At 36.9% G+C, this 22615-nt stretch overlaps 4 protein-coding genes across 5 annotated transcripts; 3 read left to right on the top strand and 1 right to left on the bottom strand.

Moving 5' to 3' along the window:
• Positions 1-707: 707 nt before the first annotated feature.
• LOC125210913 (caffeoylshikimate esterase-like) lies at positions 708-4105 on the top strand. The gene is made up of 8 exons (XM_048110547.1): positions 708-1054; positions 1767-1796; positions 2361-2487; positions 2573-2719; positions 2861-2991; positions 3063-3200; positions 3327-3425; positions 3657-4105. Exons 1-8 carry the CDS (start codon positions 911-913, stop codon positions 3870-3872), a joined length of 1032 nt encoding a protein of 343 aa, XP_047966504.1. The 5' UTR covers positions 708-910; the 3' UTR covers positions 3873-4105.
• Positions 4106-11579: 7474 nt separating this feature from the next.
• Positions 11580-13813, top strand: LOC125210978 (protein ABA DEFICIENT 4, chloroplastic-like). 2 transcript variants are annotated; one of them, XM_048110642.1, is made up of 7 exons: positions 11580-11691; positions 11861-11987; positions 12286-12505; positions 12593-12693; positions 12768-12896; positions 12983-13071; positions 13147-13813. In XM_048110642.1, the coding sequence occupies exons 2-7, from the start codon at positions 11937-11939 to the stop codon at positions 13322-13324; spliced, it is 768 nt and encodes a 255-aa protein (XP_047966599.1). In that variant the 5' UTR covers positions 11580-11691; positions 11861-11936; the 3' UTR covers positions 13325-13813. The 2 variants fall into 2 exon arrangements, with proteins under 2 accessions (XP_047966599.1, XP_047966597.1); XM_048110640.1 differs by lacking the exon at positions 11580-11691 and having other exon boundaries at positions 11719-11987.
• Positions 13148-14632, bottom strand: LOC125210977 (UDP-N-acetylenolpyruvoylglucosamine reductase-like). Its single transcript, XM_048110639.1, has 3 exons — positions 14107-14632; positions 13784-13983; positions 13148-13713 (listed from the first exon to the last, which is right to left on the bottom strand). Exons 1-3 carry the CDS (start codon positions 14533-14535, stop codon positions 13434-13436), a joined length of 909 nt encoding a protein of 302 aa, XP_047966596.1. The 5' UTR covers positions 14536-14632; the 3' UTR covers positions 13148-13433.
• A 1811-nt stretch (positions 14633-16443) lies between these two features.
• Positions 16444-18220, top strand: LOC125210626 (40S ribosomal protein S7-like). Its single transcript, XM_048110165.1, has 6 exons — positions 16444-16583; positions 16939-17021; positions 17124-17197; positions 17272-17395; positions 17574-17756; positions 17843-18220. Exons 2-6 carry the CDS (start codon positions 16947-16949, stop codon positions 17960-17962), a joined length of 576 nt encoding a protein of 191 aa, XP_047966122.1. The 5' UTR covers positions 16444-16583; positions 16939-16946; the 3' UTR covers positions 17963-18220.
• The last annotated feature ends 4395 nt before the right edge of the window (positions 18221-22615 follow it).

Below are 22615 nucleotides of genomic sequence, written 5' to 3'. Positions count from 1 at the left end.
TCCTAAAAATATAAAAAAGACATAATTAAAATCCTAAAAAAATAAAAGAGAGTGAAATGGAGAATGAAAGAGAGTAGTGTGTATTTATAGAATAAGAAAAATTAAAAAAATAAAAAAGTTGTCGTTCAAAAAACGGTAATATTATCGTTACTTTAAAAAAATATTTTTAATTTTTTTTTTAAAATCGAATTTAAAAAAAAATAATTATGACGTTACAATTACGACGTCCACTTGCGGGCTGGCGAGTGAGCGTCACGTCTAGCGCCAGCGCTCGCCACGTGGCGCTGGCGCGTGACGAGCTGTCTCGCGGCTCGCCTCTTCCGCGCGAGACCCGCGACGGGATGGGGATGAGACGACGCCCACAGCGCCGTCTCACTGTGATCTTGTCTCTCCGAGATGAGATGGAGACCCACGCGACGCGCTGTGGGTGTCCTAATAATACTACTATGTGATTATCAATAATACTACTACAAAATAAAACTAAGTAGATTTAATTAAAGAATGGTACATTTGCCCAAAGGCACAAATCCTCAAACAAATAGACCATATGAATTGGAAGGTTCTTCTCTCCATTTATTTTGCCGGCGTTAATTAGTGCTAGACTTGTCTCCTTCAAAATGAGGCTGCTACAAATTTTCGTATACGTAGGAGTAATAAATTTGGAACAACAGTATTGAGTCAGATTTCATACTCTATTAAAATAATAAATGTTGATTAAGTCAATTAAAAGCAATCTTTGAATCTTTCGGCCTTGTGTGGCATTTCTAAAACCAAACATCGCGCAATTGTCTCTCTTTCCCTTCTCTTGTTTCGATTTCTGTATCCTTAAATCTTTATTTCTGAAAATTTACTGATTCTTGGCGGCGGGTGTCTATGAACTAGAACTGAAAGGGCCAAGAGGGAGAAAGCGATGGGGAGTCCAGTGAAGTTTGAGGGTGTAAGCGAGGATTTGCAGAAGATTCTGGATGCTGAAATGGACCAAGTGGGCCCCAGGAGGCGAGCTCGTGAGGCCTTCAAGGACATTCAACTCTCAATCGATCACATCTTGTTCAAGGTATTTGGGAATTGAAACTTGTGCTTTATGTAAGCTTGGATACGAAAGAGCTGGGATTAGCTTGTTTCAGTGGTTTATGGTGAATAAAAAGATTTGATCTTGAAAGTTGAAATCTTTGATTTGAGTTTTTGGTGACATCTGAAGGGAAATCGAGGTTTCTTTTTAGTTTAAAGCGATATGCTTATTGTGATGTTCTTATGGTAGCATAGCCCTGTTTGTATAGTTGGTGGTGGATTTCATTTGTCAATGAAATCTCAATAATTTAAGATTTTCAATCTAATAATTTAACTAGTAGTTTATGTAGTTTAATTGATACTAATTGAGAAAATGAGGTATGTAGTTGTGCAACATTATAAACTGGATAACTAGAGTTGATAAGTAAGAAGAGATGTGTGTGAAAATCTCTGAATATTGATGATTTATTGTTCCACGTTCTGGTAAGAAGTATCCCTTTTGCCTTTTGGCTAAAATCAAGTGTATTCAGATAAGAAACAGATGAAACTTCAAGAAGTTAACGTACCTAAAAGGTGGTACGGTGAAACTGAATAAGATCGAAAAAACTAGAACTAGGTATATTAAATGGACGGAGTCATTCTATTTTTTGGTGTAGATAATCTGTCATGCATTCATATTGGCATTAGGTTTTGATACAGAAACTTCTCCTGTGTTCTGAATGTTTGTCTCTGTATTTATTGCTTTACATCTCTTCCAGATGCCTCAGGAAGGATTGAAGACAAAAGAGGTACTTCATTTCATGTTTCTCGCCTTTTTAGTTGAAATGCTACTAAACGAGGTCTCTAACCTCTTGGTCTATGTATCTCCCATTTACACATTTTCTACAGTCCTGTAGTGGAGAACTGCTTTTCTATTTCTAAATTACTCCATGTACTTTCGAAAAACTGTCTTCATGATGTCATATTTAATTAGGAACATGTTTTGAATTCATTTTCTTCCAATATGAAAATATCTCATCACAAAATTTAACTACTGCATCTTCATTTTTGTTCCTTTCTATCAGAACATAAATGCAATGCCAAATCTCATTGTTTTGAATTGGTTTCTTTTCCTTACTAGCAATCAGTGTACAATCCATCTTCTGTTGCACCATGACTCCGGCTGTCGACATTTACAATATATAAACTTTTGTAACAAACATTACCTATACAGTTAAAAATTTTCATTTCAATCTTTTCTTAAGAAGATGAAGAACTTTCTGTTTAGGAGTGCTATGTATTGCTATTGTACTCATTTAATTTTCAAAACTTTCTGATATTGATATCAAAGTACTTATCTAGACTCTTTTCAGTCATACGAAGTTAATTCCAGAGGGTTAGAAATCTACTCGAAAAGTTGGCTTCCAGATAGTGGTTCCCCCAAAGCTGTTATTTGTTTCTGCCATGGTTACGGGGATACCTGCACATTTTTCTTGGAAGGCATGTCTGGCTCATAAGATTGGTTATAGTCTATGAATTGAAATTGAGCATATCGAGACTAAGTGATTCCATGCTATGTCTGTAGGAATTGCCAGAAAGTTTGCATCTTCTGGTTATGGGGTTTTTGCCATGGATTACCCTGGATTTGGTCTATCAGAAGGTCTGCATGGCTACATCGAGAACTTTGATATACTAGTTGAAGACGTCATTGAGCATTACTCAAAGGTGAAAGGTAGGGTATGAGGTGGCCTTAGCACACGTGTTATGCGTAAATTCTGTATGCTTGCTTCTATGTGTGTGAAATTTGATATTATGAGCGTAAGCATGCCTTTCAAAGCTTCTTCTCATAATAGTCGGGTGATGCTCAATGCAGAAGACCCAAATCTCCACAAATTACCGTTTTTTCTGTTCGGACAATCTATGGGGGGAGCAGTAGCACTCAAGGTGCACCTGAAGCAACCCGATGCTTGGAATGGTGCCATTCTTGTTGCGCCAATGTGCAAGGTGCTTTTCCATTCTTGTTTTTGTGATACAAACCCTTGTGATTTACCTGATTTATCGTACCTTCATTCCAGATTGCAGATGATGTGGTTCCGCCTTGGTTAGTGACACAAATTCTTAGTGGAATGGCGAAATTACTTCCGAAACTGAAGCTCGTTCCACAAAAGGATTTGGCTGAGTTGGCATTCAAGGATGAAAGGAAGAGAAAACAGGTCAGTTTTTCCCTCTAAAATGGCTAAGAATAATTCATCATAGATTTATAGACTGTTGACACGTTGTCTTTTAGTTTGCTCGGTCAGAATATGACAAACAGTTTTTATGGTTCGTGAGCTGTGCAGACAGCTTATAACATCGTTTCTTACAAGCATAAACCACGCCTAGGAACAGCCTTGGAGTTGCTGAGGACTACGAATGAGATAGAGCAGAATCTGGAAAAGGTATGCCTATTTCTCGATTCCATGATATGTTTTAGGGATATCTTGTTTCATTATGTTGTATATGATCTAGAGGTTAATACCAGTTAGTAAAGTGCCTAGTGGAAATTGCTAGCTCGATTAACTGTAATAGGCTTTTACGACTAAGGGAAGTAGACGAACAACATATTGCCAAATATTGTGAATCTCTTTGATCAAAGAAGAATGTGCACTCAACACTGTTGTGGTGTGCAGGTATCGTTGCCATTACTGATCTTGCACGGGAAGGAGGACAAAGTAACCGATCCATCAGTGAGTCAGGCTCTGTACGAGAAGGCTAATAGTCGAGACAAGAAACTCAATCTATACACTGATGCCTATCACGCTCTTCTGGAGGGGGAGCCGGATGAGACAATACTTCAAGTATTGGGTGACATCGTTTCTTGGCTTGATCAACATTGCAACTGCTAAGCTGTCATGCCCAGCCCACTTATTTATCATTCACAAGTTTGATTTTAAAGTCCTATGAATTTTTTGTCTTTTAAGCTTGCAGTTCAGAAATAAAATAGGTACAGATAATAATGCCTGATTGTTATTGCATTAGCATCAACTGTAAACTAGATAATTTAAGATGCCATCCATTGTCTCCACATAAATATTTGTACAGGAATGTGATTCTTGAATAAAACTCTGTTTTTGTTAAACTGTGTTGAATTTTATCGCTTCATCTTTGTATCAGTACTTGCATTGTTTTAATATTTTTCGAATTCTTTATTAAGTCCTATACAAATAAACTCTTATATGAAGGAGTCTTTGTATCAGTACTTGCATTGTTTTAATATTTTTCGAATTCTTTATTAAGTCCTATACAAATAAATTTCGAATTCTTTATTAAGTCCTACACAAATAAACTCTTATATGAATGAGGAAATTACAACTGATGTTAAGAGGGCTCGAACTCGGCACCTCATACGTTGATGTCTAAGCTCCTTGCCGCTAGGACAAAGGCTCTGGACGGGTTTTGTCCGCTAGGTTGCATTTGCAATAAGTGCAATTATTGTCTCTTCTTCAGCTTTGTACATTAATTCGATATTTTAATGATAATTTTGATAAATTGAATAATTGCACAAAAATAAAATTGACACTTCAATTTATACACCATTAGTTTTTATTAATATAATTGCATAATGGGATATAATCGATTGCTAACTCATCTCTTAAATTGCTAACTATAACTAATTTAAGACCATAAAATTTTAGAAATCTTGTGGTCTATAATTTGCCATGTGTAATTTCATTTTTTATTTTTTAATATTAAAAACACAATGTCAATATAGTGTATGAAATACATCAACACGAAGACATGACAATGTCAACACAATTTCATATTGACATTGTACAAACATTACATTGACATATTACGTAAGTTGTATTGATATAAAACTGCTTCTTAAAAAATGCAAAAATTCAAGAATTTTTTTTCAATTTTTGACTTTGAAACATATGCATGTAGGATCTTGTTGAAATACTTATAAAATTATCTTTAATTTGGTATATGTTGTGTGGAAAAAATAATTTAAACTGAGATAGTTACGTCATAATTAACAACTACTTTGTTGTTAATACTCGGTGTTGAGTGATATTGGCCCTTAATTTAAAAGTTTAATGCCTAATATTTAATTGTAGTTAGCAAGTTAATGGTGAGTTAGCAATATAACACCCCGCATCGCATAATAGTTTAAATTAAGTTGTTACGCAAGTATAATTGATTCAACCCGGTGAAATGAAACTTCTAGGGCAATATAATTCCTCCTAGATTTAAATCATTATTCGTAAAATTATAAATAATTTACATTCTTCTTATAACCAATATATCATTGTATCGCCTAACAACAAGTGTTTGTAGTCCAATGGTTAGGATAATTGCCTTCCAAGCAATAGAGCCGGGTTTGACTCTCGGCAAATGCATTTTAACTTAATTTTTAGGTAGGTTTTTGAGAGAATTAATTTTTCAAGTTGGTTTTGGAAAGAATTGTTGATCCCATTCACAAATTTATACTCCCTCCATTAAAAAAAAATTTCCCTGATTTTCCAAAATCTATGAATTCAAAAAGTGCAAACCTCTAATTTGAAGTTCGCTGAATAAACAAAGAGGGTAATGTTACAATTGTAAAATTTTGAAATTGTAAGTAAAATCTAGTAAAATACTAATAATGAACTTAATAAAATCCAAGTCCATCTAACGACTACAATAAACATGAAAGTTTAGGAACGAGATGGCCTAGAGCTCTTCCGAAGACGTTCTCGCAGCCATAGGCGGCCGGCTTGCCCCCGTCCTTGACAATGTGCAAGTTCTGGACGACGACATCCCTACAAGGCACAACCTGCAATTCAACACCACCGCATCATCTCCGCTTGAAATTCCCACCATCACATTGTAGCTCACGTTGCTAATCTCCACTGCGGAATTACTAGTTGAGAATTGGTTGTCGCCGTAGAATTGGTCGATGATGACCGGATACATCGTGTCGTGGAACCATAATTTTTCGTAATGTATGTTTCTAACATACCCTCTTCCGTCCTGTCATGTCTTGATCCTTGCACCGTTGGTTTTGTTTCTAAAAAGGACGTTGCTCACTGTAATATCCTCGACTATGGCTTCTGCTCCATTGTTGCCTAAGCTTCCGATGCTTATCCCATGTCCTGGTCCACAAACGATGCTGTCAATCTTTGCATTCGATGTCCCATTAATTATTGCAATGCAATCGTCTGCTGTCCCAATATTGCAACATGTTATATGAACATTTGTACGGTATTGAAGAAGCATTCCATCAGTGTTGGACTGTCTCTGGGAGCTTCTACGATGAGGCTAGAGACGGAAAGCGACTCTATTCCATTGAGGACGAGATGCTTCGAAGGGCTGTCCATAAAATTCAGACCACCATCTATGGTGACATTATTTGAGTTCGAGATCTCCATAATCTTTGGTTTGTACAAGTTTGTATTCTGCCACCAATGATGGCCTTGTCCGTCGATGATGTCTTGGCCGTTTAGCGTGTGGCCGTCACTCGGTGAAAGTAGAGCAACTGGTGACAGACATTGCCATCACATCTCCACGAGTAAAGAATAGTAGGCACCACGAGATTCCCATCTATCTTAACGGTGATAGAGCTCGAATTACAAGGGCCCATGAAGCGCAACGGTTGGATCAAGAATGTCTTCCCTGAAGGAACTTCAATGGTTGGAGACAACAATGATGCGCATGTTGCTTCCCATGCTTTCGCAAACGCCCGTGTATCACCAGCTTGTCCATTGCCGATTGCTCCATAATCAACAACGTTGAAGAATGGTGTTGACACTGTTAAGATTGGATAACAAACAAGAAAAAAAAAGCTAAAAAAGTTCAAAGAGTTTCTCATAGTTTGAGTTGTTTTTTCAAGTATCAGGAAGAAGAAGAATATTTCATACATTTAATAAAATTTGAAAATAGCACGACTTCACAAGTTTTAAATTTAAAAGTGACACGGGGTTATAATCATTAATCAACTACATGTTTATAGCTGTGCTATTATTTCTTTATTCTAGTCTATTTTATTTTAATTTTGGGTGAGAGTTGTAGGATAATTTATATGCTCTTAGTATAATAAAACTTGAAAATAACACGAGTTTAATTTGAAAATGGCACGGGTTTATAATCATTAATCAACACGATATTTATACTTGGGCTATTATTTCTTTATTGGGCTAATCTATTTTATTTAGTTTTTGGTGAGAGTTGTAGGATAAATTTTGAAAATAGCACGAGTTATAATTTGAAAATGACATGGATTTATAATCATTAATCAGCAACATAATTATATTTGGGCTGTTATTTCTTTATTGGGAAAATCTATTTTTATTTAAATTTTGGGTATTGTAGGATAAAATTTGAAACTAGCACGAGTTTTAATCTGAAAATGGCACGAGTTATATTCATTAATTGAGATGAAATTAGTATTTCATTCAAATTGTTAATTGAGACACCGAATATATCATGGTAAGTGAAGTAATGATGAGAAAGTAAATAAATGTAGCAAGCTAGTAGACATGGGGAGTCTCCATGGCGGAGAAGATGGACTTAATTAATATATTCGAATCTTGTGGTAGTGGGTGCGGGCTTTTTCCCAATTTATTTGAGATAAATGGTTCCAATCCTGATGTTGTCGCACGGCTTGTCTTTGCAGCAGATAAATGTTATGACTTTCGGTGTGGTGCTGGTGCATGTCACATTGTTGAGCTCCACGTCGCTGATCCTGTACGAGGGACGACTTAACCAGTGAGCATAGGTTCCATGGGCAATACTTTTGACAAAAAAACAATGGGATTGCCTGCATTGACCATGGTGAGATTGATGAATTGAGATCCGAGATGGTGATTGTCCCTGGCGCAGAGGGCCACGTCTGGATCCTTATCCCGTTATGGGTGTTGGTGAAGGTGCAACCATCCACCCTTATCCCATTCACCATCTTCTCATGCACGTTCTTCCCCAGACTCCCGATGTTGATGCCGTGTCCGGGCCCGCATGTCAGGTTCTTGATGAGCACTTTGCTCAGCTCATCCCCCATGGAGATGCAGTCGTTTCCCGTCCCTATGAAAGACTCGAGGACCTTGATGTCATGCCCCGAAAAATGTGGAGGCCGTTGGTGTTGGTGTTGTCCCGTGGGGCAGAGACTGTGAAGCGCTGAAGGTGACGTTGAGGCTGAAGATGCAGTTGGGGTGCCAGTTCTTGCTGTCCTTGGTGGTGATGTTGTGTATGATTGAGTTGTTGATGAAGTTCAAGCTCAGGTTGATGGGGAGGTTCAGACATGTCTTGTTTTTGTTGCAGTCGTTTGCTTTCCAGGCTTGTTCGCCCTACCTGTCTAAATGGTCAGGGAGCCACATGGTTGACGGTTATCCATTGGCCAACCTTGTCGGTTAGTTTGGCCGGATCCGAGTATGCTTTGAGGTTGCCTTTAGTTTCCAGATTGATTGGGGCCTTGTTCCGCCTTGGCATGTGGGCTTGGCTTAGCGTCCAATTTCCTATTGCGATCAAGACTTGACTTGTCGTTGTTGATACAATTGTATCATTCCATGCTATCATCAACGCATGTATTACATTGCATAGTTTAGAGATGATGATAGTCATTAAAACTGTACAATTAGACCAAAGGCTAGTCCAACTACAGATACGATATTAGTAAATCACTATCACATCAATTTAACTAATTATCTCATTGATGTCACCGCTAATGAATCAATCTTCAATAGTAACTGCAAAACTACAACTACGAACACCACATGAATTTTCATTTAGTCTCACTTCTATTACGAGGTTTTGTAATACTTTTGCTCTATGGCTTCGTTTGGTACTATAGAACTGGAGGTGTGGAATTGGAATTTGAGCCTTCAATTCCAAATCCAATATTTGGTACCATAAATGATACGATCATGGAAATTGTGCATCGAGGATTTTACATAAAGCTGGATTCAACCAGTGACCAGCCTATCAAAATGACGTCCAAATGCTCTAAAAATGCCACAAATGTCTTCGGCTTCGAAAGAGCTTTGCGTGGGTACCTTGCACGCTTCAATAGGAGTCTAGTAGAGAGAGTTATGGCCGATTTACTAAAGCCGCACAGAAGAGAGGACGAGTCCAGAGAAAACGCACGGCCGGACGAAATGAGGCATGGAAAATGCTCGGGCGGGCGTTTTGCACATTTGGGCAGAAAATTCGCTCGGCAAGCGTTTTGCACCTTACAGTTCGCCTGACTGGGCGAATCACGTTGACTTAGATTTTGTGGGCCATTTCCTTGAATTTTGGGCCTAAACTATAAATAGCACATTTTCCATTTTATTCCTTGGTTGAACATTGAATTTGTAGCTTGTGAGTTTTGTTCTTCCCCCTCGAGAGTTTGTATCCAATTCCTAGTTTTCTAGGTTGCTTTTCCCATCAATTGCTAGTTCAAGTATGAAATTTTTATCAATTGCTAATTCAAGCACGGATCAAGTAGAGGTATACTTTGAGACTTGTGGATTCCTTGAACGTTTAGTCATGGATGCTTGTTAGCATGGTGTAAGTGCCTTGGTTTATTCCATCAGTGACATTTATCTCCCTTTCCACATTATCCATTGCTTGATCTTATTTCTTTTTGGTGTAGATTCAATATATTTTTGTTGGATCTACTTTGTATCTTTTGTTTGCTTTTGGGAAATTGAAAATCACCACAAAAAAACTAGTGAGATTAAACATCAATTTGAGTTTTCCTTGGGAAATGGATCTTATAATACTTGGATCCTTATCAATAAAATATTTGGATTTGGAATTAGATTCAATTCCCAATTTGAATTCCATATCAAACGCAGAAAAATTGGAATTCCAAATAGTAAATTAGATAGCTTCACTATATATCCGCAACACACACTACACACTTTTCGCACACAATACACACATTTCACACACTACCCGCACTCCACACACTACATGCACTTCACACATTTCACACACACTACACTTCACACACTACATGCATACACTAGTTTAGGAATGTCAGTTTAGCCTGAATCCGATGGACTAGCCCGATTAACCCGCTACATTTCCAGGGTTAAGACTGCAAAATTACATCCCTATAAGAAATCAGGCTATTCGGGTCAGCCCGGTCGGGTTCGATTGGCTGGCGGCTTAGCAGACTAGCCCATTCGGCTGGCGGGCCGGCCCGCTGGGTTACCCTTAGTTAGGGTTTCACTACTTTGTTTTTTCAATTGCACTGCACCACATCCAATGATTTATTCAATTTTAAAAAATAAAACTGCTAGATCCCATAATTTAATTTTACATTGAAAAGTTGCTTTCCCAATAATAGAAAAAACTATAGCATCTCCTAATTTTCATTTAACAAATTAAAAAAATTGTTACTATATCTTGATTTATGAATTCAGATTTGCAGGTTCACGACTCTTTTTCCTTTATTACTAGATCGAGTGTTTCGTTATTCATTTTCTGTATTGTAGTACATGATTAATTTTTCAATTTATTTTCTAGAATTAAGTGTTTACGATTTATAAATAAATGATATCTTTCATCTTAATTCGAGATATATAAATATGATTGGAGTACTAACTAATGTAATGACTTTTACATTATATAATTAGAATGGTATATACTAGTATTACATTTCTTTTAACTTTTAAAGAGGAAAAAGAACTTGTTTATAAACTATTTCACGAGGAACACCAACAATAGTACTACTACGGAGTATTATTTTTCAAAATCAGGTTAACTAGTAGTACTATATAATTCCATTTCTTATGCTAAATGTAATTTTGTTACTTTTATTATACATAGCGAGAGAGGAAAATTGAGAATGCTCTCATGGAAATTCACCACAGTACTTTGCAGTTTGCATGCATATAATGAATTAAGAATTTTAAAATTAAGTGCTATGAAATTATCTTGACGCGTTGTTTTAAAAAACTCTCCTTGACATGTATGGGGCATCCCTGATTTAATTTACACGTGACTATGGCCTATATATATCAAGTGCAGTATTAATCTACCTAATTTACAGTATTTTAATTAGGAAGAATGAAGAGAGTTGACTCTTTGTATCAACTCTCTTCTTATTTCTTCTATTCTTATCAAGTTAATTTTATTTTATTATACTGATATTTTTGTTATTTTTTCTATAGTTTCCCATCTATATTTCCAAAGATTATGGTACTAGGCAAATATGTTTAAACTTCTTGTAGTGACGTTCAAGTTTTAATTAAGTATCACGTTCTAACATGTCGTTGGCAGATGCAACTGACTTGCTATAATATATGACACATTTTATTTACCAATAAGATTATGCAGCTTCCGACCAAATTGCAAGTGTCCAAATCATACCATTTTCTACGCAACCTTTTCCCATGATTCCAATATATATTTGCATACTGAAATACCAATAAGGAGCATATTATCATTCAAAAGATAATGGAAGTGGAAAACACGGAAGATCTTTTTGTTGGTTATTGCGTGTAAACTTCATAAAATGCCACATCACATTATGAATTGCAATGCATGATAGATTTATTTCTTTACCATATTTTGTGGAGAGTAAAGAGGTTGACCAAAAGCCACCGGCATTGCATGTGCGCCACGTGGCCCCCTAAACGTGTCCGGCCATCATTGGTGGGGCGAAGAAAAAGTTTGGGCAGTCTTTCCATCCAATTAGGTTGCCTCTTTAGATTTGGGAAGCTTGAACAAACTTTTGCACTGTGTAATAAAATGAATGTGAGTGCGCAATTGCATAAGCCATGAAGCCGACCCTGCCTTTCTTTATTCTACACATGGAGGCTTCGTGTCTTCATACCAAAGCTTCCCATTTCCTTTTTCTTTTCTTTTTCTTGTTGCTACACGATATTTGCTAATTGCTGACATCCTATGATTTTTATATATGCAGCCCTCTTTCTCAGTGCTGCTGTTGAAACTTCTAAAGTCAGCACAAGGTATTATCTGTCTTTATCTTGAATTCGGACATGGCCTCGTCTTCTGGTTTTTTCACCCCTCAAGTCTGTGCCTCTTTCAAGGTACGGTTGCATTAAATATCTTATTAGGGTTGTTCGGTTTGCAAGATTGCATCTTATGATTAAATATGTAGTGTGTTTGGTTCGATCCTAGATGGATAATCATATGATAATTAGTCATGACCAACCCCCTCCAACTAAAATAATCATACCTAGATTATATTTTGGTAGTACTTTTTTATCTAGCAAACCGAACACCACCATACTTCTCAATGTTCTTCATATTTTTGGTTTTACATTTTTGCAATAGCTCTGTTTTTGGTATTAGACAAGTGAATGATGAATTGATTTCAACTTTTAGGTAGAGCGGCGGAGAGTGGGGTGGTGCAATAATTTGGTAAGCCAAAGATTTGGTCCATCACTTAGAATTAGAAGCAAGAAGATTAAAATGTTTGGGAAGCCATGGGGAAGTGATGTAAACCAAAAGTGGAGCTTTCTGAGAGGAACTATGATACTCACTCGACCAAATCATGGCACTAATACTAGCTTCAGAAACGTCTCACCGGTGGTGTATGCTTCATGTAATTCTTTGGTTCTACCCCAACTTTTTATTATTCGCTCAACATCTGGATATCTATTTCAAGATATTTCATTTCTGGTTTTTGCAGTGGTGCCATGTTCTCAGATTGCAAGTAATGCTTTTACACTGGGAACAGCAGCTGTTCTTCCATTTTACACCTTGATGGTTGTAGCACCTCAAGCTGAGTTTGTAAGTATTTTGGATTGTTTGTCAGCCAATAAACTTTTCCTTGTGTCTTTGTCTGAATGATTTGGTTTGTGCAGACAAAGAAAATAGTGGGAAGCAGCTTACCTTACATGGCTCTTGGGGCATTATATGCTTATCTTCTCTACTTATCTTGGACACCTGATACAATGCGTTTCATGTTCGCAAGTAAATACTTGTTACCTGAGGTACTTCTTCCTTCCTTCATACACCAATACCATAGCCAATTAGCCTCAAAATTCATCATCTTCATCAACATCTGTGTAACATTCAGTTGCCAGGCATGGTTAAGATGTTCTCCAGTGAGATGACACTGGCTTCTGCTTGGATACATTTGCTGACTGTAGACCTTTTTGCTGCAAGGTTCATCTCTCTCTCTCTCTCCCTCTATCTCAAGTGATAATGGTGATTACTGATTAGCATTTTAATTCCAAGCAGGCAAGTTTACGGCGATGGACTGCAGAACAATATAGAGACGCGGCATTCTGTGTTGATGTGTCTCCTATTTTGTCCGGTTGGAATACTCGCGCACGCCATCACTAAAGCCCTAACCTCAGGAACGAATGAAACGAAGACCGATGAAGATGACACCATTTCTACTGATTTAATCAAATGATCCACACATCCTACATTCCCAACTCTTACTATATTGTACAGTTGATTTTTTTCTACTACTTTAGCAACATAGCAGCTTAGTATTGTCTACTTTATTACTACAACCGAAATCATGGAGGAATATACAGGACTTCTTGTTGAAGCTCAATGCCAAACTGCCTCCACACAGCCTCCTTAGCCAAGTCAATGAGTCGAAGCATGTCGCCACTAGTTGCACCACTGCGGTTGATGAAGAAATTGGCGTGCTTCTCGGAGATCACAGCCCCTCCGACTCTGCATCCTTTCAACCCAGCCCTCTCAATCAGCTGCGCTGCTGACAAATCCGCCCCCTCTGGATTGCGAAACACCGAGCCAGCACTTGCCTCCTCTAATGGCTGGCTGCGTCTCCTCCTATAATGTAGCAGTATTAGTTTATTGTTGTAGAAATACAAGCAAATGTATACCAAATCCAAATGTCTACCTTTCCATGTATTCTTGCTGGTTTTTCTTAGCTGTTTTAGACACCTTCAGTTTGAAAGTGACAGCAGTTATAGCAGCCAATTCCTTCATGTCTCGAAACGAAGACCATCGGTATCCAAAACCGAGTTCGCTTCGGTTTAAAATCACGTACTCGCCTTCCCTCGTCATAATCTCAACGCTTTCCACAGCATCAGCCGTTTCCTTCAACAGGTTCAAACCATCCCATATCAAAGAATCAGAAAATGTGCAAGCAATCCATTAGTACCAAATATAGGTAACAAAATTTGAAAGGAAAGACTAATAACAGTTTGCAACTAACATAACCTGTCCATTTGCTCCGGCATTCATGTAAGCGGCGCCGCCAACCGTTCCCGGGATGCCTGCGGCAAATTCAAGCCCTGAAAAGCCCTCATTTGCGGTCTGGAGGCCGAGGCGATTGAAGGGGTAGCCGCTTCCAGCTCTGAAGAGACAAGGCTCATTCCTCTCTAAAAACACAATGCTATTTCGGATAACGCATCCATCGAATCCGAGGTCATCAAACAGGCAGTTGGAGCCTTTACCGATCACAATGTATCTCATCGACTGCTCATTGCAGTGCCTAAGAGATGAAGCAAGCTGGTGGTGATCGGAGACTTGAACAAAGAATTTGCAGGGTCCCCCAATTCTCCACGTGCTCAGATCGCTCAATAGCTTTTCTCCCTGCGCTCTGCTTCCATTTAGGCTGCAATCAATATTAAGCAGCGCAGATAACATATCGGGAAATTACGCCCTCCGACGGCGGCGGGATCTGTCTCTCAGATTTCTATCTTCCGTCCCGATCCTCCGGCTTCAAATTTATCACTCCATGTTTTGAGCCCCTCCAATTTCCGTTATACTACATTTTACCCCCTCATTTTAAAAGGAATACTCCCTCCGTCCCTTATAATTTGTTACTCTCTCCGTTTCACTATAGTTGAGGCGGAACTTTTGGCCACGGAGTCTAAGAAAGGGATGTTGAATGTGTTAAATAAATTATTTAAAAAAGTAAAAGAGAGGAAAAGGTAGAGAGAATAAAGTATAAAGTGAATAAAGTAGAGAGAATAAAGTAAGAGAAAGTAAAGTAAGAAAGAAAATTTTTTTTACCATATATGGAAATGATTCAACTATGAAGAAACTTCCCGAAATGGAAAAATGACTCAACTATAGTGAAACGGTGAGAGCACCATTTAACCTGGACACTACGTAAGAAATGTAATATAGAAAGTAGGCTGAAAAAGTTAATGGCATATGTGTCCTACCTTTATTATATTACTACCTCCGTCCACCAAAATTTGTCTCATTTTTCCATTTCCGTCCGTCCCCGAAAATTTGTCTCATTTCACTTTTACCATTTTTGGTAGTGGATCTCATCTTCCACTAACTCATTCCTACTCATATTTTATTATAAAACTAATACTATATAAAAGTAGGACCCACAATCCACTAACTTTTTCAACTCACTTTTCATTACATTTCTTGAAACCCGTGCCGGGTCAAAGTGGGACAAATTTTGGTGAACGGAGGTAGTAGTAGTTTTATAATAAAATGTGAATATGAATGTGAATGTGAATGAGTTAGTGAAATATGAGGTCCACTACCAAAAATTATAAAGGTGAAATGTGATAAATTTTCAGGTACGGACAAAAATATAAATAAGTGATAAATTTTTAGAGACGAATGAAGTACTACTCAGTACTACTCCCTATTGGATATTTGAATATAATTGGTGTCTCAAAATTTTAATTTTATTTACCAAAATCATGGGTATTGAGGGAATTTGATGGTGTTATTTTTGTTGGATGTCTATAATTAGTTTACCTATTTATTGGGTTAAATTAATACAACAAAATTCAGCTAATTTAAAACTACAATTAATTATATTTATAATTTTTCATGAAAATATTTACCTTTTATTTTGGTGTCCAACATCATCTAGTTTGGACTTGGTAAGAATAAAAATAATTATTTAGTCCCATACAATTATATTCCCTCTTTTCCATATATATTAGGTATTAAATTTTATCACACCCTGAAGAGAGATTATAAGAAAGGTAATAGAAAGTGAGTTGAAAAAGTTAATAAAGATTTTAAGAATTGTAATAGAAAAGTGAGTTGAAAAAAAATAATGAATGTGATTGCTATTTTTATATACTCATCAGGTCTCCATTAAATGACTCGTATTTGACCGGTTTGAGTTTGAAGAGATTATTTAACTTTATAAAATACATGCAATTAATACTAAGTAGCGCCGGCAACATATGGGGAAATTAGGTCTTCCAATTTCGGATAGAAATCCGTTTGTTGTTTGATTCCGACTGCGCCGAATCTGTCTCCCAGATTTATCCTCCAGCCTTCAAATTTATGTTATACTCCCATTTATTTTTGGGAACCCAATTTTACAAAACTCAGCGATGTTAAACCCACAAACTAAATGGTCCAGACTGAAGAGAAGCGATCCAATTAGGAATATGTTCTGATTTTTCTACTATTAAAACGAGACATGTTCGGTATTTATTAGTAAGGTTAATTGGGACTAGATTCAGCAATTATTACTGAATTCTAATTTTTATTTGTTAGAAAAAAACTAATGTATTCCGATTTTTTTTTTATCAATGATATAATGCCATAATTTGAGCCCAAATAATATTGAGCCCAAGCACACATACAGGGTTTCATTTATACTAGGGTTAACAATCTTTTAAAACCCTCATTTTTCGCCCACCACATTCCACCTCTAATTCTTGCGCATATCGTGTCTCCGGCGCCGTAGTTCGATCGAAAAGGTATCTTGTCTGCGTTCTTTTTATTTTTGTCGTAAATTTTTGAAAGAAGCATCTTAAATTAATTGTATGATTTATGTTTGTGATGTTTGAGGTCTGATTGTTTAGGCTAATTTGGTTAAGTTCGATTTCGCCCTCTTTCACCAACGAACTTGGTGTTGATCATGTTTTAATCTTTTCTAATTGCAACTCTGTATTTGTGATGGAGAAGTGCTTTTCAATATTTCCCCACGAAGACATTTGGAATAGACATTTATCATGATTTGTATTTGCGGCTATCAATTTGCACCAAAATCAACTAATTCCAACCATAGTTTGCTCTAATTAACCAAAATTTACTTCAATTCATCTTGTGAAGGCGCAAAGATGTATACTGCTTCGCAGAAGATTCACAAGGACAGGGATGCTGAGCCCACTGAGTTTGAGGAGAGTGTGGCTCAGGTAATTCATGATTAATGCTTTTGAGCATTGTGGTTCTGTTTTAATGGATAGGTTTGAGTTGTACTTTTTTGCGATTTATTTATTTTTTAATTGTCTATGTAGGCTCTGTTTGATTTGGAGAACACCAATGGAGACATTAAGAGTGACTTGAAAGACCTTTACATCAACTCTGCCTCGTAAGTTTCAAATTGTGTGGATTTACGTCTGCTTCCTTTGATCATTATATACTAATTTTTATAATGGACCTTAGGCAAGTTGATGTTTCTGGTGGCAAGAAGGCTATTGTGATCCATGTTCCCTACCGGCTGAGGAAAGCTTTCCGCAAAATTCATTCCAGGCTGGTTAGAGAACTTGAGAAGAAATTCAGTGGAAAGGTTACTGATCTGGTTTTGTACAAATTACTTGTATTTTTGGTTAAATTATTATGGTTCTATTTGTAAGTTTACATGTTCTTGTGGTAAAGTGGACTAGCACTGGATTGTTTGCTGGCTTATGGGTTGAATTTAAATCTGTTAGTATTTGATTTCTTATTGATTATCATTGAAAATGCAGGAAGTTGTTGTCATTGCTACTAGAAGGATTGTGCGTCCACCAAAGAAGGGTTCAGCTGTTCAAAGGCCTCGATCCCGTACTCTCACATCTGTTCACGAAGCTGTGCTTGAGGATGTTGTTTATCCAGCTGAGATTGTTGGCAAGCGCATCAGATACAGACTTGATGGATCAAAGATCATGAAGGTGATTGCTTCATTTATCCTAACTGCGTAATCTCTACAACCAGGCTGTAACTGATACTTTAATCTCGCTGCTGTATGCGTTTGCAGGTGTTCTTGGATCCCAAGGCAAGGAATGACACAGAGAACAAACTCGAGACTTTCTCAGGAGTCTACAGGAAGCTATCCGGGAAAGATGTTGTCTTTGAATATCCAACTACCGAAGCCTGAAAATCTTGCAATCTAGTTGTGCTGTCAATTATTTTCCATTGCAAGAAATGTACTAGTATGGGGGTATTCGAAGTTTTGACTAAAGAGAATTAGGCTGTGCTGTTTTTTACCAAAATTTGTTAAACCTATGTTGTCTTTATTAAAGTTTCCCTTTTTTTGGATGTTCTGTTATTTGCATTAAGTTAAAACAATTGTTTCAGTAGGTCGTTACCGACGAACTATGAGTAGTGAAAGTGTTTGATGGTTTTTATTTTTCAATTTATCTTCTACTTGTGAAAATCTAAGTATGTCCACTGTATCGAAAGAGAAATTTCATTCTATTGTTTTTGCACTCGTAAATTGATTGAATTCTGATATAGCCTAAGCAAAAAAGTTATTAAATTAATCTCTGATAAGCTCAGGCGTCTCGTGATGAATATGTGTGTACATTCTTCAAAATTTTCAGTTTTTGTCAAGTTACAAACAACATTAGACTATCCTCGTTAGAGCAACTCTAAGGAGGAGGGTAAATGAGAACGGAAAGCATGATAATTGTCAAATTTACCTTTTTTTAATGGAATAATATTCTCCAATGGAGAAGGTAAATGGGAAGGTATTATACCTTTTTTCCATTTTGAGGAGATATCTTTACCTCTCCATGGAAGAGAAGGTAAAAGAGAAATAACTGATTTTGAGATTGGCGGGAGAGAGAAGAGGCAAAATCTCAACAATAAAATGCTGGCGGGAGATAGAAGCGGTGCTAGGATTGCTATTATATTGAATCGTGCGCGAGGTGAGTCTCGTTTGATGATGTCCTCAAGAGGAGCACGAAACAAGGTTTTATTATTCGGAACCTAGCTAGTTGAAGTTTGATTACTCTAAGAATAATAAATAAGCGTTTCATGTTAAGTCCACTCTTGGAATTAATAAGAAGTTAATTAATTAAGTCCATAGCAGACATTAATTAAATAATGGACATTTTTATCTTAAGCGCGAGAAATGAAAGTTAAAACGGAAACCCGGATTACTTATAATTTCGGATTTGGAATGGGAGAGTTCAATATTACTTCGTAGTGGCTGCTCGTAATATTCCAATTAAAGCTTATATTAAATTACGGGTTCAATTTAATTAGTAAAAAGTAAATTGGATGAGCCCATATCCAAAACCTTCCACTGATCCCTGTCTGAACCCAAAAGGAACTTAATATAAATAGGAGAATAAAGGAGACAGAAAAAAAAGAATAACAATTACTCTCTCCGTCCAGGCTAAGATGACACATTCCTTAGCCGGTACGGGATTTTAGGAGTTATTGATTAAAGTGCTTAATTAGAGAGAGAAAATGTGGGTGTAAGTATTAAAATAGAGAGAAAAAGAAAGATGAATATTTTAATATGAGTGAGAAAAAGTTGTTAGGTGTATTAATTGGAGAGAGAAAGTTTCCAAAATAGGAAATGTGTCATCTTAGTTGGGACAAACTAAAAAGGAAAACGTGTCATCTTAAGCGGGACGGACGGAGTATTATTTTTCCTAAAAATTTTCGCCCCCCTGTGTTAGTCGAATTTTTCTTCTCCTCCGTAGAGTCGAATTTCTGTCTCTTTTATTTAAGTCCTAGTATTCCGGTGAGATCAGCCCACACTGATATTGGAGTACAGTTCGGAAACCAGAGAAAAGATCCATGGTCTAGTATTCAAAGCGTCACGTGGAGAAGTCGCTAGCCATTGTCAATTCTTTGGATAATTAATAAGGTATTATTTCTGCTCCGTAGAAAAGCATGTTTTAGGTTTCAATTATACTTAAAGCATGATCAATTCAAGTTATAAGCATGATACATGTGAGAATTACGCGAATAGAATTTGTCTAAACGATCTGCTAAATAGATCTGATTATTATGTGATTTATTTGTTCGATTAAATGAACGATCGCTTCCACTGCCAGTTCCTTCAATTAATTCCACCAACAAGAAACAATATCATTAAATTCTAACCCTAATTTTTGAAATAAAAAGACATCAAGAATAGACTTTCACCTCATTCACTTCTACTCCCAAAGCCAAGCAATCCCTTTTCAATATCAGACAAAAGAAAATCAAAGGTACAAATCTAGAACAGAAGATAGGAGAAAGAGATTTGTGTTTGAGAGATTGTGTTAGTGTTCCGATTCTTCGCCTGAAGAATTGCGCTTCTGTGGAACAGACGACATTCTTTTGTTAAATGGAGTATATATATTGGATTGATGCGGAGGCATTGCCTTGATCATGCCCATTAATTTAATAATTAACCATAGGTGCACGACCAGAAGCAATGGTGTCAAACACAGGGGATCGATCCAAAACATTAATGTCATTAAGAGATTCCGACATCCCAAAGCAAGCATGTCATATCCAAAGATCAGATGATGCTACAGCTTCTAATATTATTGTTGGAGTTTGACAATGGCCAGTATACATACCTTGCCATGCAGTTGGACAATTTTTCTAGTTCCAGTGCATGCAATCAATGCTTCCTAACATACCTGGAAACCCATGTTGTTCGCCAAGTGCTAGTAGTCGAGCTATATCATTGCTTTTTGGAGCCCTCAAGTATTGTGGGTCATATACCTCTACAATTGTTTTCACGAACTCTCTCAAACAAACTAACGTAGTACTCTCTCCGATTCTAACATATTCATCTACATAATCCGCTGGTTGGCCATAGGCAAGCATCTTTGTGGCTACCGTGACCTTTTGAAGAGAGGACAAACCGGGAAGACCGGTAGCATCACATCTTTGGCGAAAATACGCATTGTGAGATACCACGTCTTCAACAATTCGGCTAAAAAGAGGATGACTCATGTGGAATCTTCTACGGAATAATTTTGTAGGATATACGGGATGCTCACAGAAGTAATCGCGATAGAGTCTTTCATGACCTTACCACGATCAATCACTCGATGTCCCGGAACGGAGCCGCGATGGCCCCTCGTCCACCGCACTCATCTCTTCCTCTTATGCGGCCGTTATAATGACATCAAATGCATCATCCGAATCATTGTTCATATAATCTAAAATATTTGGAAAATGAACATTTGAGTAGAGAATCAATTGTCCATTACTCATCTTGTTGCTGCAATATAATCCTAAATACCATTCTGTTTAAATTATTACCGTTGCTATATTCTAGTTCATTTTGATGCATAGTATGATAGTATTTAAAATATTGTTGTTGCTTTCTTGTAGAATGAAGTCTTGAAACTAATATTTTAGAAAATAACCTTTTACCTTTTCAATATACCTTTTATCTTGGAGTTGATTACTTTTTGGGAAGGTATATTGCACTTTTTAGGAAGGTATATTGCACTTTTTGGGAAGGTATAAACATGATATACCCTTTTTATTTACCCCCTCCCCTTGGAGTTGCTCTTAGTGACTCTCACGCAACCCAGCCCCAATAAACTTTTTAATAAAATATTCATTTCTCTTTCATCCACATATACAACCCCCAACTTATTAAAACTTTTACTTCCATCAATGACCCCAACTTAACCCCAATATATATTTTCTTTTTTTATATTTTTTAATCAATAAATTTTTTATAAATTTATTCAAATATATTAAAAAACTCATGATAAATTATTTTATAATTCAAATTTATAATAAAAATTATTACACATTCATATATAATTGGAATACAACATAATAAAAATACATAAATAAAAGAAATACGGTACAATAATAGAAAATATGTAAACCAAACTACAAACTAAAGTGAAAAAATAAGAAAGATTACTAAAAAAAGATAAACATTACACATTCAACTATTTGTGCCAATTTTTTCTCAAATGTGCTCAATCAAATCATCTCGAAGGGCAATATGAGCTGCTCTATTGCGGAGTTGATCTCGATTTGTTATATAAGAAAACAAACTCCCTATCCGTTGAGTAGAGTAGCAAAAAGCTTCAGCATTTCCTTCTTGTGTTCTTGCAGGCGTATCTTCAAAAAACTCAGTAGGATCATAATAATTTTGATATGTATCGCGTTCATCTTCTACTATCATATTATGCATGATGGTACAAGCAATCATAATTTTTCCCATCAACATTTTGTCCCAGACAAGGCATGCCCTTTGCAAAAATGTGAAACGCGCTTGTAGGAGTGCAAATGCTCACTCAACATCTATTCTGATAAACTCTTGGAATTAAGCAAACATATTATGCTTTAGAGTTTATGGACAAGTGATTGACTTGCCAAATGCAACCCATGTAGAGTATATGCCATCAGTAAGATAATATGCCCTATTATACTGATAACCATTTACTGCGTAATTAACATATGGTGCTCGACCCTCTAAGACATCATCAAAAACAGGAGACCAATGGAGTACATTAATATCATTGCACGAACCTGGAGTTCCAAAGAATGCATGTCATATCCATAAGTCGTAGGATGCAACAACTTCCAAAATGATCGTTGGTTTTCCACTTCTCCCTGTATATTGTCCAGCCCATGCGTTAGGACTAGAGGTGCCCACGGTTCAGGAACCGACGGTTACGGTTCGGAACCACCGGTCCCGGTTTTGGAAATCATTGAACCAGAACCGAACCGCGAGGATTTTTTGCGGTTACGGTTCCGGTTCCAAAACCGCCGGTTTCGATTTCGGTTCCGAACTAACGGTTTTTCGGCGATTTTTTACGGTTTT

Source organism: Salvia hispanica, chromosome 3 (genome assembly GCF_023119035.1).
Source record: "Salvia hispanica cultivar TCC Black 2014 chromosome 3, UniMelb_Shisp_WGS_1.0, whole genome shotgun sequence".
Classification (NCBI taxonomy): Eukaryota; Viridiplantae; Streptophyta; class Magnoliopsida; order Lamiales; family Lamiaceae; genus Salvia; species Salvia hispanica.
Note: the sequence above shows the minus strand (reverse complement) of the source record. Positions and strands in the feature narration are given on the sequence as shown.